Source organism: Rhinopithecus bieti, unplaced genomic scaffold, assembly GCF_001698545.2.
Source record: "Rhinopithecus bieti isolate Rb0 unplaced genomic scaffold, ASM169854v2 scaffold_26504, whole genome shotgun sequence".
Taxonomy (NCBI): Eukaryota; Metazoa; Chordata; class Mammalia; order Primates; family Cercopithecidae; genus Rhinopithecus; species Rhinopithecus bieti.
The window spans coordinates 1,157,573-1,174,028 of NW_016812891.1; the positions used below are offsets into that span (position 1 = coordinate 1,157,573).

Genomic DNA, 16,456 nt, shown 5'->3' on the forward strand with positions numbered 1-16,456 from the left:
TGTTGCTTATATGATAAGAATGTTTTGACATGTAACAGAGGGAAGCTGTTTACAGCTGGGGCCAAAGAAATCCAATAACCAAATTAGGGCATATTGTTATGAGGAAGGATGTTCATAAAAAAGCCATTACCAAACACTATAAACAGCATGATCCCATTAAAAGACACACACATGCACACGCGCACACACACACACACACACACAGACACACACACACACACAGAGGAAATGCTGGAAAAAAAGGCTCTCAAATCTAAAGATCACCTCTAGGTGGTGTGATTACAGCATTTGTATTTATTTTCTTCTTTTTATTTTCTAGAACTTTTTTTTGGTAATGAACATGTTATTCTGTCATCAGAAAATAACATTTATGTATGAAAACATTGACAAATAAAGAATTACCTAATCCTTCCTTGAAGGTTTACCTTACACTCCAGTGAACCAACAGATGAGACTTCAATTCTTTCTGATGCTTACCTCTCTCTGCTGCTTGTAGTTGCTTAACGGCATCACTGAGTCTGGTTTTAAGGGCACTTTTCCTTGCTAGGGCTCCACCCACACGCCTGCTAGTGTCAGCCACTGCCTCATCACTGCCTGTGGAGAAGCAGCAGAAAGAAGTACTAGTGGAGCCAAGATGCCTCGAAAAGGTTTCCATTTCAACAAGGAAACTTCTCATTTGTACGATGCAGTCATCTGCAGTATTTGCAGCATTCTGAATACTCTGAACATAGATCAACAATTCTGGAAAGTAGCATTTAAAATTCGAGGTGCAGAATTGCAGAACACTTGTAATACTGCTTGTGAGTGACTTAGGATGCCATAATGGTTAATTTCTTTGATTGAAACATATAGCCCTGCCATGACTTATAACATCAAGCAGCACAATTGGTAAAGAGCTGAAAAGAAAAAAATCTCTCTGTCTATATATATATGATGATGACAGGTTATAAAAATAATCCTTGTTTTCTTATTTGTTTCAATAAAATTTTAATTGCTATATAGCACACATCTAGAAAAAGCCATCCTTTAAAAATGCACAGCTTGACAAATGTTCACAAAATGAACACAAAACATAACCAGCATCCACGTCAAGAAAAATAGAAACTTATTACCATCTTTTAAGCTCCCTAGAGCCCCTGTGATGACCCGAAGATAATCGCTATTTTGAATTCTATCTCCACGTGTTTGTGTCTGTTTTTAAACATTATTCAAAAGAGAGGATACGGTATTGCAATCTTTTATATCTGTCTTAATTTCCATATAGCACTATAATAAATCTTGATAATGCAGTTTGTCTTCCAGCTTTGTTTTTATTCTTCAAGATGATCTTGGCTATTCTTGGCTTTCCCCTCTCATTTCCATATAAATTCTAGAATATTCAGTTCAGGTACTTTAATCAATACTGAATTGAATCTGTAGATGAATTTGGGAGAATTGTCATTTTTACAAATTTTAGTCTTCTACTCAATGAATATGGTATTTATTTATCATTTATATATAAATTCTTGTTTAGATCTTCATTTATTTAGATCTTTATGTGTAGCAACCTTAGCCTCTTTTATCAGATTTATTCCTATGTATTTGATGCTATTGTAAACACTGTTATTTTAAAAAGTTAATTTCCCTTTGTTGTATATACAATTAAACTGGATTTTTACACATTGAATTGGTAATGCAGCATGTCCTTGTACGGTTTCTAATATTAGTGGAAAAGCATTCAATATTTCCATTTTAATATATTTGCTGAATATTATTTTATTTTCAGATTATGGAAGCTTCCTTCTATTCTTAGCTTGCTGAGAGTCTTTTTTAAAAGTAAAATTGGGTATCAAATTTGTTAAATAATTTTCTGCATGTAGTGAGATGACCATATGAATTTATCCTATATCCTACTAATGTGACAAATTACAATTGATGTTTTAAATGTTAAACTATTCTTGAAATCCTAAAATAAACTCAAATTGGACATCAAATTAAACTCAAATTGGTTTATTGTTATCTTCCCCCTGCCCCCAAATATGTGTATAAGGAGTGGTGATGTCATGAAATACAGTTAACCAAATACAAGCACTTCTTGTATTTTTTCTGGGTAGTGTGGAGAATTTGCATTGCACCCTGCCTCCTTCCTCTTTCTAATTTCAATTTCAAACATTATAATACAAGCAATGTTTTAGCTCTTATTTTTGGGTCTCATGACTGCAAAAACAAAAAAAAATCCTGCCTGATATACTGAGAAAGAATATATTTAACTCTATATTTGGAGCTCTTGATAAAAAGATGAGGAAGAAAATCTATTTTGGGCTTCATGTTTATAAGAAGAAATGTTTCATAAGAAGGGTGTTCTATTTGGAATTTACTGACTTGCATAAATATTTTTCATTTTGCAAATGAGTTAAGTAGAAGATTCATTTAAACAGCAGCTTCCTGAGATTATATTGATTATCAACTATTTGGTATATGTAATGAAAGGGAAAGTTGGGAAGTAAAGATTACTGATCATTGAAGGGAATTTGGAATGAAGAAAAGGTAATCTAAAATTATAACATAATTTAGTAGATGACTATGGTTTAATTTGGAAACCTGAATGTACATCACAAATTTGTGTATTATCAAGGGAAGACAGCCCTGTAAAGTTCTAAGCTACACAGTACTAAGTCCCTATTGTTCCTTTTGCAAATAAATACATGAAGGGATTTGGCCAAATGAGATCATGAAATAGGTGAACAGGACTGTAAAATATTCAAACAGGCTAATGCAGAGAGATTTATCAGACAGAAAATATGGAACTTTGAAGGGATGTGGGTAGGGATCGATTAATGGTTACATTTAAAATAGAAAAGTTGTTTTTATGAAGTTCAATAACTCAATAATGACAAGACTGAGAGAATATATTACAAGTTATCAAAAAGAATAAAATATTTAAGTCCCTGTGTCATGAAGACTGACACATTCTTGTCTTCACAACACAAGAAACAAAAGCAATACATAGATATAGCAACATTTATTTAGAAATATTTTACTGTTAATATTCTAATTATTCACTACTGATATTCTAATTATTTTCCTCAGAGCATGTTCAGGATAGACTTATATAATAAATTAATTAGACATATAATAATTAGACTAGAGAAACAATGGCACTTTTTATTGCCTTTGTTTGCCGAGAAAAATAAAATAACAGTTGTTTTATGGGAAATAAACAGTTAAGTATCTGTGTATGAAAAGCGAAGTGCATTTATCTTCTCTATGTAATGGCTCTTTGCAAAAGAGAAAGAAAATGCATGGTAAATGAGATTAATTACTTTAACAAAATTGGGTGAGATTTATAGTTTCAAACTTGGCCTTTGTTTTTAGGTGGTAGTTAGAAGTTAGCTAGATGATGAATTTCCAACCTCATTAGTCAATGTTTAAAAGTCCTTAGGAATTAGTTCATCATCTCTGAGATGAATAATGTTTAGTGAATTTCTTAGTCCATTCGATTGTTTTTAAGAGTAACTCACAAAATTCAAAATTATCTAATGCAATTTTGCTTTTATTTTTCCTTCCTTCCCTCACCCTTGGATGTGAGCACTTTAGCAGATGCAAACATTGGCCTTTGGAAATCCTTCTTACCACATGGTTGTTAGGTCTGTTCTAAACGCAGTAACCTATGTAGAACACAAACTACAAAAACAAAACAAAACAAAACAAAAACAAATGCAAATAACCAGATGGCTTTGTGGTACCCTGTCATCCTAATTGACTCACAGTGATGACCCATTCCTTCATGGGAAACATTTTAAAAGGTCTTCGGAATTGTTCAAGAAAGAGGAAATTTTGTGCAATATAGTTTTAGTGTTAAGTGTATTTTATGACATTTCCCCCTAAAAATTGGTGTTTATGGTAAGTTTCTATTAATCAGCCTATTTGATTAGCAGGCATAGCCACAGTATGTGAGATAGCTATATGTTTCCATGTAGTTTACTATGTGGCTTTTTTTTTTTAATCACAATTTAAAGTATCAAATCTTTGCTCTTTGTAACTTGACTCTGAGCAGAAACTATTGATATGCTATTTAGTTATTATCATTCTTTAATCCTAGATTTGGAAATCTCTGTATACATGTATGAAAGGAGGGAAGCAGCTATACATTAGAAGGGAGATAGGAAAGTGAAGATATTTACTAGACTCTGCCTTTGCTTGCAGTTCTCTGGCTTGATTGAGGAGGTTCTCACTTTCATCTTTATGGTAAATGATTTGAGTATCAATCCCACTCACCGCCTACAAAGGAATTGGGAGGAGAGAGTAAAAATGACAGCAGAAGAAATGAGCTATTCATAGTTGTAGGATTTAAATGACACAGTTTATCTGCTGAACACCAAGCAAAATTCATTCAGCTTCATTTTCACAGCTCAAAATTAAGGTCAAATCTGTGACCATGGGAAAGTAATGTGTTTGGCATTTTCAAGGTAATGTTTTTTTTGGAAAGATTCAGTGAACCTAGAACAAAGCCCTGGCCGAGGCCCCACCAAAGTGCTTTCCACGTAGAAGCCATGCAGTAAATAATTTTGAGTTGGAAAAAATCTAAATGAATGCATAAAGTATATTTTCTATCAGCAAGACCAATTTTAAACACATATTTTTTTTTCGGGGACTTTGGCTAAAAAAAAACAAGCTGTCAAAGGAACTGGCATTTGCTGACTGGATTACAGCACATCTTGAAGAACCTGCAGACTGAAACCTTCACGGCATTCATGAAATGGTCTTTCCTTAGTTCCCCTGCCCTTTCCACTCTTTCTGCCATTTGGATTTCACACTGGAAGTTCAAGAGATGACATCAGAAAACAGAAAAGCCAGTGGGAAAGGCAAGGTATAAAGAACTTTAAGGGAGTACTCACATCATAAATTCGGTCAGTGGTGTTCAAAGCAAATTCTGCTGTTTCATTGGCTTCACTAACATAATTAATGATATTTTCATAGACATTTGATGCATCCAAAGCCTTCTGTACCAGCCCGTTCATATCTGAACTGTGTAACTTCCTGTTAATAAACAAACATTATTATTTCTCCTTCTTACCTTCTTGGGGAATGGGGCCATGTTTAATGCTTGCTTTTTAAATACTTCCAGGATCACAAATGCTTCCTTCCTGTTATTCAAAGTCACCTAGCGTGGCAAGGTTTTCTTGAGGGTCACACCTCCTCTGCAGTCCTGTCTTTGCTGAACCCCATTTTGGTTCTATGACGGCTGCCTGTCTGGCAATAGCAGCAGGAAAAGGGAATGATGATTTAAAAACAGCCTCTGCACCTCTTCTAGCAGGAGTTTGTTTATGTGATGGAGGTCAGGCAGAGGGATGAAGCCAGGATGCCAACTACCTAGTGCTTATCCAAATCAGCATTGTTATTTCCTTTCCGCAGAGGAAACCGAGGCTCTAGGAGAGTATGCAGAGCTTGACCAAAGCACATATTGTCATGGTTTGTCTCACTCCTGAGGCCTGGTTGCATCCTGGGCCTCAGGAGTAAGACAGCCCCAGCCCTTCCTCAGCACACAGCCCCACCTAAGCCCACCCTCACCCCTGCCCTTTCACACCATAGTCTCTGCCTTTGCCCCTCTCTGGCCTGTGTAAGGTTCATCCAATATTTATTGAGTACTCATCACACAGGGTGCTTGCACGTTTGCACACAGGGGCTAATAATGTGAGATATAACAAGAATAAAATATGGAAATGTGTGGCATCTGGTAATCATCAGGGTTTATTATTATACCTACACTGTTTCCTGAATTGGGATTTTAAAACTCTACGTGTACCCACATAATTTATTTTATTGACAAATACTTCTACTGCCTCTGGAATATAAACTGTAATCTCCACTTTCACAGTTCATCTAAATCCTTTGTCTTAATTTTATTCAGTCTTAAATCCGCCAATTCCTTATTTTTTTCTCAGTCCCAAACATCGATGATTAGTATCGTCACCTCATTTGTCAGTAACCTACAGAAGGTCCTCTGTGACCCCAGTATATGACATTGCAGATCCCACACTGACTCCTGTCTTCAAACCGCCTGACCTGTCGAGCTCGGTAATTGTTCCTCAATCTCCTGCATCCAGTTCCAGTCCCTGTGTGCTTCCTCAGAGCGACTTTCTCTATATTTCTTTGGCTACTTTCCTCTCAGTTAACCAAGTCTATCATCATTCCACCTCCTCTATGGAAGAGTTGACTCATCCATTAGGCACAGCGGTTTCATTTTAATTTTTTTAATCAGAAGAAAAAAAATGAGGATAACAGTAATAATGGTATTAATCTTTATACCAATGCAGATATGAAATAAAGGTTTTAATGTTTTTATGGAGAAAGGAACCTACCAAGGCAAAAGTGCCTAGGGCCTACAGAAGTCATGGGGCTCTGCTCCACAGAGGCGAGTCTAATCTAAATACTCAATACCTGTTCCTCCCCACAATCCCTTCTGAGAAAATGGCTCAGAGAGCAAAATCTGGGGAAGACAGACAAGAAAACATTTTTTTAAAAAGGGACAAAAGAAACAAAATGTTACAAATATTTATTAATATTTTAAAAGTTTGCTGGCGAGAATGGTAAGATATACCAAGGAGCATGAAACAAAGCCTTTATTACTTTGCTTTTATTACTAGGCACAGAACAAGTACTACCTCAATATTCAAATTAAACATGTGCTATTGAAATGGAAGCTTCTCAATGAATTTTGTTTATGTTTGTTCGAGCACAGCATGTAAATCACTGTGTACACCAGACAGATGTGGAAGGATATTCACATTTTGAGTGAAGACGTCTCTAAGTTGAAATACTTTCATGAATATATAGTCAGAAATATTCTAAATACAAAAGGACTTGAGGGTGATTGATATTTTGGATCACGTTTCATGTAAAGCATGTAGTAACTATCTTAGAATCATGCTGGAACACTGTTTGTTGCAGAGTGGCGTTACACATAGAAGTTATTTTGGAATCCCAATGAATGGGATGTAGCTACAAAATGACAAAAGAATACTGAAGAGAGCCATAAGATGGATCTCAAAAACAACATCTGCTAATATAGTATATTATCAAAATAGTGTTTTTTCTAAGCTCCGTTTTATTGCTTTTGTCGAAAGCTTATTTTCTAGGGCCATGATACCGAGCGGGATATAGCACTGTCTCACCCACTGACACACCAAGATTTCATATTACCTCTCTCTTTCTTTTTTTCTCTCTTCATAGGAGATTTGGAAGAGTGTTTGAACATTTTGGCAATCAAGAATAAGAAGGTGATTTATAGCTTGAACAGAAGTTAATCTTGGTTCTTATTTTATTCATGACCTTTACTGGTCCTTTTTTTCTAGTCTTTTTCTATAATGATCTCATTATTTACCTATTATTTCAGGGTCATGAATTCAATTCTGATCTTTCAGTACTTTTCAGTTAACATTAATTGAGTGTCCAAGAGGTGTGTGACTCTCTTCTAGGTGCTGGGAGGAAAATTGCCAATTGATTTTTCTCTTAACAGGTGTTGAAATCAAATAGTTCCTGCTGGGCGCTGTGGAGTATTTATCAGAAGTCAGTTATATTGCCAATTCCCGACCAGCTTTACTTAAGACACTTGGGTGTGGAAAGATAATGCTGTCTATGAAATAAATAGGTGATGTTAGAATTAGACCTTCTAAAGGGATCTGATTTATTTGATAATGTTTTATACAGCATTTATGGCCCTAACCAAAATGTCTTTGGTCATCCTACCAGTAATTGTGGAACAGACACCCTCCTCTTCCAGGAACACAGGCCTTTAATATGACAGATTTTTTAAAACAAAAAAGACCAGCTCCCCCAAACAATTGCAATGAACAATGATGGACTCACAGATGGACCAACCAACCAACCAACCAACCAACCAACCAACCAACCAACGTATCAACACATAAGCATATCCAACCTTAACCAACCTGGTAAAACTGTATCCCAGTAGCTCTGGCATATGGAATTGAATAGTAATATTTTATTCACCCCATGATAGATATTTGCATTTCTGAAACCAGGATATTACCTGCTCAGTTCATTAGCTTCTTGTTGAAGTTCCTGTGCATGGTCAATAGCTTCTTGGACTAAATCATGGCTGAGGTTACTTAGGTTAGATAGTTTTACTTGTAGTTCATTTTTGGCTCCATCTATTTCTGCATAAATCCCTGATGCATTCTAAAGAAAAAATTTTAATAAATAAATTGAGTTTAGAAGAACTTAAAACATTTTTCTTAGGCACCAAAAGATAATCTCTATTCTTTCTTATTATGAAGGTCAGTAAATTTCAGTGTAGGACCACATAAGTCTAAAATACTCTAAGTAGATATCTATTTATCCTGCATCGCCAGCTCTTTCTTCTGTATTGATTGCTTCCCTAGCATTCACAACCCAGAAATCTCTGACATTTGAGACCTAAAAATGAAACTAAACTAAAACCTTCAAGTATCCACACATGTCCCTAATGTTACTACAATAGTTTTCTCCTCTCTTCATAGCAAAGTATTTCAAAAAATGGAAGTTGTTTATATATGTTGACTCTCTTTTCTCTCACTTTATATTCCCCATTTTGACCTATTCCTGTCTGATTTCTACTCCATTACTCCACCAAAAGAGAAGTTCACTTAATGATATCTAAGTTACTGAATCTAATGGACATCATTCAGTTCTCATTTGACCTTTCACCTACCATTCAGGTGGTCGACTACTTCCTGAAACTCACCTTGTAACCTAGGCTCTCTTGGTTTTTAACCCAACCACAGACCTACAATTTTGCTTAAAGATCATGAAACTGTGTAGACAGATATTCCTGCAAACCCATGACTTTCAGCCTTGGCTGGCCCCTCAATGCTGCAAAGAGATTTGTTCTCCTAGTCACCCAAATAGCGATTCTAAACATTGTCATTATTCTTAAGCCAACACTTCCTTCACCCACCCCCATCTGATTCTAAACAAATCACTTTATGTTCTTTTTTCTTTGGAGGCCATAAGCTGTTGGTGGGGGACACTTCTTCCACACTTCTGATGTTTCCTCTATATGCAGGGAGCCCAGTGAGTGAAACTCCAGACCTCTCTGCCCTTTTCCTCACTCTACTCCTGTGAGAGGGGAGTGGTTGATTTGATGGGTACATTTGGGAAGAATAACTCTATAGGCTCTGCTCAACTCCACCCTTCTTCATCCTGGGAGCAAGCTGCCAGCAGAAAGCCTGAGTTTTCCTGTGTTCCTCCATATGAAAGCTATTTTGGGCAGAACCCCCATCTAAGCCTCACAGTGTTGCCTGTCTGGGTAGGCACAGCTGCCTAATACTGGGACTGAATGTCAGCTACCCTACTTGGCTAAGAGACCTAAAGCCATGCCTGCTGCTTAGCAGCTTCAGAAATAAGGCAACCTCCTTGGTCTCTGTATTTACTATTTTATTTATGTTTCAACCTGTTTAGAACTTGGGTTCTGGAAAGGGGCTCTATTTATTGGTAACTCCCTCAGAGGCTCCAAAACCAATGAACAGGTATTTCCCCAACTTCTTGCAACCGGCCCCCAGCCCTTCCCCACAAACCCTATAGATGTATTTATAGCTACACCTACACATAAATTTATCTCCAATTTTAAGAGGAAAAGTGTTCATTTTCTGTATAAAGCATGCTGTCCCATTGTCTTGGTAACCCCATTATCATTCTTGCTTCCTAGTTACTAGACTCTTCTCAGCTATAAACATGCTCAAGTATCTCCCATCAAAAAACAAACAAACAAACAAACAAGCAAACAAACAAAAAACCTTATTCTTTCACTTTAGGCTCCCTTCTAGCTTTTTCTCTTGCTTTGACAGAGTGCACTTTACAGAAATGGTTCTTGCCAAGAGCACCAACACCTGGCCCCAAATTGTCAGATCCACTTGACATTTTCCCATCCTTATTTACTGGATCTATCTGTGGTTTGCTACAGTGTTGGTCACTGTTTTCGCTTAAAACTCTTTTCTTTTCCTAGCTTCTGTAACTGTGCTATCTCCTGGGTCTCCTCTTTCCCTGACCAGGAAAGAGACCGTGAAAGTTGGCGTTTGACTCCCAGCCCTTTTCTCTCCCGAGTGATCTCACTTCCTTCCCTGAGCGCAGTCTTTGAGTATTCTAATCCATTCTCTACCATCTTGCAGGAAAGGTACTCTTCCTGTTAAGAAAATCTGACCTATCCCTTGTCAGAATCAGCCAGTTGCTTTGCAGGAATGAGTCCAATTTCTAAGCATGACATCATCAACTGACCACTCTTCTCTCACCATTTCATCAATTCTCATGACCCCCAACCCACTATATCCCATGGTCTAATCTTGACCAACTGGTTGTTGTTTGAATGCTCCATGATTTTTTCTGGTCTCTTACCTTTGCACATATGTTCCCTTTCTGGAATAATTTTCTTTTACTTTCTGTCTAATCTACCTGGAAAGCTCTACTCCTTTCAAATTCAGCTCAAATATCACTTCCTTTTTGAGGCCATCCCTAACCTCCTCAGGATGAGTTAAGTGTTGCCATGTGTTTTTATTATTCATTCATGTGTCACATGATTGTAATAATTTTAAGTGATTATTTAACTCATCATATCATACAATCCTAGGAGGCAGGAACTGAGTTTAACTTATTTTTGTAATCCCAGAATGTAGCACAAAGGGTTCATAGTACAAAAGGTTTACTTTTGTGGAGGCAGTATTAAACCTCTAGCCATTTTGGTTGGTCATCTGGGGAACAATACTTTGAAAAAAAATGTTTTTAAATTGTATAAGTGGAAAATAGACCATGGACATACCACTTTTACTCATTCATTCAATCAACAAATATTCCCTGTGTGCCCATTATGGACCAGGCACTCTTTTGGGAGGTTGAATACTTTTGAACACAGTCTCCACTTTCGAGGAATTTACAGTTTAGTGAGAGAGATACAGATAACAAACAAGTGATCAAATAAGCAAACAAGCTAATTTCGGAGTCAAAGACATTTTGAATAACATACGACGGGTGGGGTGGGATGAGGAGTGAGTGGGGTAAGGGGTTCATTTGGATGGAAGGGTCATGAGGACACCAGCCATTTGAAGATCTGAGGACAGCAGGTGCAGAGATCCCGAGGCAGGAAATAAGTATGGTATGTTTGAAAAATAGGAGTTTGTTGGGCTGGAGTGCAGTGAGTGAGAAGAGAGTTGGGTATGTGGTCAGAGAAGTGGGTCTGAGCTGGGTCATGTAGGGTCTCATATGCCAGGACAAAATGAGCTTGTTTCTTACTTTAAGTGCCACTAGGGAGTGTATACAGTAGACATAACGTTGGTTATGTTTTTAAAAGATTGTTCTGCTGCTGCATAGAGAGGATGTCTTGAAGGACAAGAGTGGAGACAACTGGATCAGCTAGGAGGCTCTGGTGGCAATTTAAACTGCAGATGAGGTAACTTGGACCAAAGAGCAGCAGTAGAGACAAGGAAAGTGGTCAGAAATCAAGATTCAAGGCCTGGTGTGATGGCTTACGCCTGTAATCCCAGCACTCTGGGAGGCCAAGGCAGGTGGATCATCTGAGGTCAGGAGTTCGAGACTAGCCTGGCCAACATAGTGAAAACCCATCTCTATTAAAAATACAAAAAATTAGCTGGGCATGGTGGTGGACGCCTGTAATCCCAGCTACTTGAGAAGCTGAGGCAGGAGAATTGCTTGAACTTAAGAGGCAGAGGTTGCAGTGAGCAACCTCATCACTCCATTGCACTCCAGACTGGGCAACAAGGATGAAGCCACGTTTCAAAAAAAAAAAAAAAAAAAGAAAAGAAAGAAAGAAATCAAGATTCATTTTAGAGATAAGGAGAAAGGAGGAAGCAGTAGTGACTTTGATCTGAGCAATTGGGTTGTGCCATTTATTGAGATGGGGAAGACTGGGGAAGGAGTGGGTTTTATTTAAGGCATGTCAAGTTTGATATGTCTATTCTTAATATATGGTAGATGAGATTGTGACTTTATTACAATCATAATGAGTTCTGACTTGAAAATGTCAAGTAAGCACTCGGATATAGGAGTTTGGAACTCCGTGGGGTGTCATAGCTGGAGGTATAATTGTGTAATCATCGGTGTGTAATTGTTCTTTAAAGCCAAGAGAGTCAATGAGATCAGCTAGGGAGAGAGTATAGCTAGGACCAAGCACAGAGTCATTCATTATCCAGAGCAGAGATCAACATGGCCCAGTGTCAAGTGCAGCTCAAATCTTTTTTTTTTTTTTTTTTGAGACAGGGTTTCACCTTGTCACCCAGGCTGGAGTGCAGAAGCACCACCATGGCTCACTGCAGCCTCCACTTCCCGGGCTCAGGTGATCATCCTCCCATCTCAGCCTCCTGAGCAGCTGGGACTGCAGGCATGCATCACCATGCTTAGCTGATTAAAAAAAATTTTTTTTTTTTTAGAGATGGGGGTCTCACTATGTTGCCCAGGCTGGTCTTGAATTCCTGGGTTCAAGCACTGTCCCCAACCTTGGCCTCCCAGATTGCTGGGATTAGAGGCGTGAGCCACTGCACCCAACAAAGCCTGTTTTTATATAGCCCTGAGCTGAGAATATATCTTACATATTTAAGCGGTTGTAAAAAAAAAAATAAAAACAAACAAAAACCAGAAAAAAATAAGAGACAGTGGTTGTGCGTGGCCTGCAGAGCCTAAAATATTGACCACTTAGAGGTTGTGTGGTGGTGAAGCTAGCAAAGGGGGCTGGGAAGAAACCGCCAGCCAGGGGAGAAGCTGTGAGCGGGTACCACAGCAGCCAGGACAAGGGCACCACCTGGTGTTTAGAGGAGGGAGGGCTGAGAAAGCCTGGGAGAGACAGGCGACCCTGGTTTTGGCTACAGGTGGGTCGCTGGTGATCTGGACAGGAATAGTCTCAGTGAAGGAGATGGAACCCCCTTCAGAAACGGCCAAGTATAGGGGACAGTGGGAGTCTGGGAGATAGAAACAGCAATGATAAATCACTGTTGAGACATTTTAGTGTGAAGCTGAGCAGAATGGCAGGGCAGAAGATGGAGGGGATGCAAGCTTTATAAAATATATATATTTTTTACAGGGTTTTTTTCTTTTTGATATTTAAAAGATAGGAGATAGTACAGCATGTTTGTATGCTGATGGTAATGATTAAGTAAAGAATGAGAAACTGGGTGATCCAGAAGAAAGAGGGCATAACTTGAGGAGTGACACCCTGCAACCTGTTTTCAAGGTGAGGAAGGATGGGGTTCGGAGCACAGGGCGGGCCGGGCAGGAGAAGGAATGCTTACAATGGAGGGAAGGCAGAGGTGTGGGTGCAAATGCAGTCAGGCCGGTGGATTTGGGGAGGAAAGATCAAGGGAGTTCTTTTCTGTTTGTATCTGATTTTTCAGAAAGTGGGAAGCCAAGTCACCAGGCAGAACTGATAGCAGGGGAAGTGGGTTCCCACCAGTTGCATACATCTGCTCTGGTATGGCCATGGTGCTGGGGATGAGTCAGTAATCTCAGGTAGGTACAACAGACAAACAGGCAGATATGGTAGTTAAGGGTATTTTGAAAGAATGATTATGTTGGTAATTTGAGCTGCTTAAGGAGGGAAGAAAGCACATGAGAGGGGTAGGGTAAGAAAGTCAGGGAGGTCTCCATGTGGCCAGAGAATTACTGGAGTGGGCATTCTAAAGTAAGTGAGATAGGAGATGTGCTCTGGGAGGGAGGTGCTTGAAACTAGGGTTTGGGAAGAGGTACTGTTACTGAGGACAAGATCTGGGTACGGTCACAGGTGGGGTAACAGAGGTGGACTGGAGAATAAGCTTGCTAGAGAGGACAAGTTCAAGGAGCTGGAGGTCAGAGTCAGTGACTTCATCCATATGGATTTTGCTGTCACCAAGGAGAGTGATGGGAGTCAGGTTGGAGAGAAAGACAGAGTTCAATGTTGAAATAGTCAAAGGATGAGATGACAATCAAATGGCCTGAAAGTGATATCATTCAAAAGGTCATAAAAATGAACTGAGAGTAATTTCATGATAGTTCAGTTCACTGAATTTTATTGGAAATTTTCTACTTTATTGGAAAATGTGGCTTTTATTGATTTTGAAAGCCAGATTTATTAAACACAACTTTATGAGTAAAAAGCGAGTAGGATGGATCGAGAGCAGCACTTTCAGTAGAACTCTCTGGAAGAAGTTCCACTATATTCAGTGGCGCAATGCCTGTTTCTGCACATGCTTGTGCCACTGAATATAGTAGCTGCTAGCTATGTGGCTAAAGTGACTGAAGAACTAAAATTTTAATTTTATTTAATTTTAAGCAATTTAAATTTAAGTAGTCATATGTGGCTAGTGACTGTCGTACAGTGCAAGAAACTAAAACATTCAGTCATCTGATCTTTATAATGCCTGCTCACTTGATAGATGTGAATTTATTATTATTCTGTGACCCTGAGCTGCTGTTGCAACCTGCTGGAAATACAAACCTGAACAAGTCATGTGTGTCCTTACCTTTATTATATCATCAAGTTCTGAAAGAGTTAGGCGAGGTGTTGTCAGAGAGTCCGCAGATGTGCTCAGAGACGTGTTCACCACTTCCATTTGTTCCCTCACTCTTTCCTGTTGTTTCTGCAGGAATGAAGAGTAAGGGAGAGTGAAATGAATATGTCTTTAGGGAAAGCGTCAGGGAGAGCATTAAATACCAACTTGCTCTCTTTGGATTCAGACAAATCTGGGTTCATATCCCAGCTCCATCCTTGCTGTGTGCCTTTGGGGAACGCTACCTGTCTGATGCTGTTTTCTCATATATAATATGGAGATAACAACAGTAAGAATCTTGGGAGATTAGACACATGGGGGATTATTATAACACTGTCATTTCAAAGAGAGCTAGCGCTTTAGAGAGGGCATTTGACTCTTTTCCCCAGAATATAAAGGACTGTGGAGACAGGACTGAACACAGGCTCTACATTTGCAGTGACTGGAATATGAATTAGTTCTAAAAGCATTTATCATGTGCCAGCTCTGGGCCTGACACAAACAGCACATTTGGACAGGAACAGAGAATATACAAAAATAATCTTAATGTCCTTTTAAAAATTAAAAGTGGCCCTACTATTAAAGCATCAAATTGTAATCTTGCTTCATACCACTCAGAGCTCTTTATTGTAAATGCTCAGATGTTTTGAGAAGGGAAAGTAAATATTAATACACATCTTGATGAGTACTTTAATTTCTACCTTCACTTTTAGGTTCTAGAGGCAGGGACACTGTGATTCTGAAGAAATATTATGGAGCTTCCAGTGAGTTTAGAGTTTGAAAGAACATAGAAAGAAACTTTAGGAGGGAAAAGTAAAAGACTCATTTTACAAGTTGAGTGAAAAATGAGTTGAAGTTACCTAGAAATAGTGACTTAAGTTAGAGTTGAAATATACATTATGGTGTAATCTAGGATATCATAGAAATAATTATAGAAGCCTAGATAGAGAAGGAAATACTTCAAAACTTTTTAAGTTCATCTTAATGTCCTTCCTTACTCCCTGCAGCCTTTCCTGACTTCGTGAAAAGGAAGAATGGAATCCATCTTCTCCAGATATGTTGCTATGGGGTAGATGTAGGTCTAGAGACAGAAAAGAATCACATTTGAACATCCTCTTAATGCAAGAACATTTTAAAATAATCAATTTCCCCTGAATATCCATCAAGCCTAATACAGTGTGACTATCTGAGATCAATTATTCTTATCTTTACAAAGACTGGGAGTTATACAGCTGTGGACAAAAGCAATACTGTAAAACGTGTGTATTAAAGTATGTAAAAGAAGGGAGTTGAAAAAAGGTTGGTATTATTTACCTCTCACAGAACTGTTTTCCTTTTACAGTGTTCTTTACCCCTTCTGTAAGTTCTCTCTGAGTGACTGTGGGAGAACACTGCTAACATCCTGAAGTCAGAGACGAACTTCAAAACTGTGTGCTAATAGCACTGTATATAAGCTTATTTGCAGTAGATGAAAAACAATATGCTTCAAGTTAATGAATTTCTCCCATTGACCATATATAGCATTAGACAGAAATGAATAAAATTAGCTTTGAGACAAATAAAGATATTTCCAAAGAAAAGTGGTCAGATTGAACAAAATAAAATGTTGAAAACTGATAACTACGAAAATGACACAGTTGTCACTATTCAGCATGCTTCATTGTGCATATCACATATGCAAAATATAGAAAAGTTCCATGGTCAAAAAAAAAAAAAAAACAAAACACCAAAAAACAAAAAACAAAAAGAAAAAACAGTCCCGGGAAGCTAAAGCTTCGGTATATAATCATCCCCAAACAGTGCTTTTGAAGGAGTAGTTTACTTACTTTTAAAATATACTATCTCATGTTCATCTGATAAGATTTTAATCATTCTGTTACCCTTTGGGATTAGAAGTAAGATGACAAAACAATGTAATTGCTAGTTGTATGGCTACTATTGGCACATGTCAA

The 16,456-nt window shown here is 38.1% G+C and overlaps 1 protein-coding gene across 4 annotated transcripts in view; it reads right to left on the reverse strand.

Annotated features, from left to right (window-relative positions):
- The window catches only part of LAMA4 (laminin subunit alpha 4), a 150,826-nt gene that overhangs the window by 46,055 nt on the left and 88,315 nt on the right, over nt 1–16,456 (reverse strand). For all 4 annotated transcript variants that reach the window (XM_017847108.1, XM_017847107.1, XM_017847109.1 and 1 more), the window contains exons 13-17: nt 14,478–14,594; nt 8,033–8,181; nt 4,878–5,019; nt 4,164–4,260; nt 478–594 (exon numbers count right to left, since the gene is read on the reverse strand). In XM_017847108.1, the coding sequence (XP_017702597.1) occupies nt 478–594; nt 4,164–4,260; nt 4,878–5,019; nt 8,033–8,181; nt 14,478–14,594 (622 nt within the window). The remainder of the gene's footprint in view (nt 1–477; nt 595–4,163; nt 4,261–4,877; nt 5,020–8,032; nt 8,182–14,477; nt 14,595–16,456) is intronic.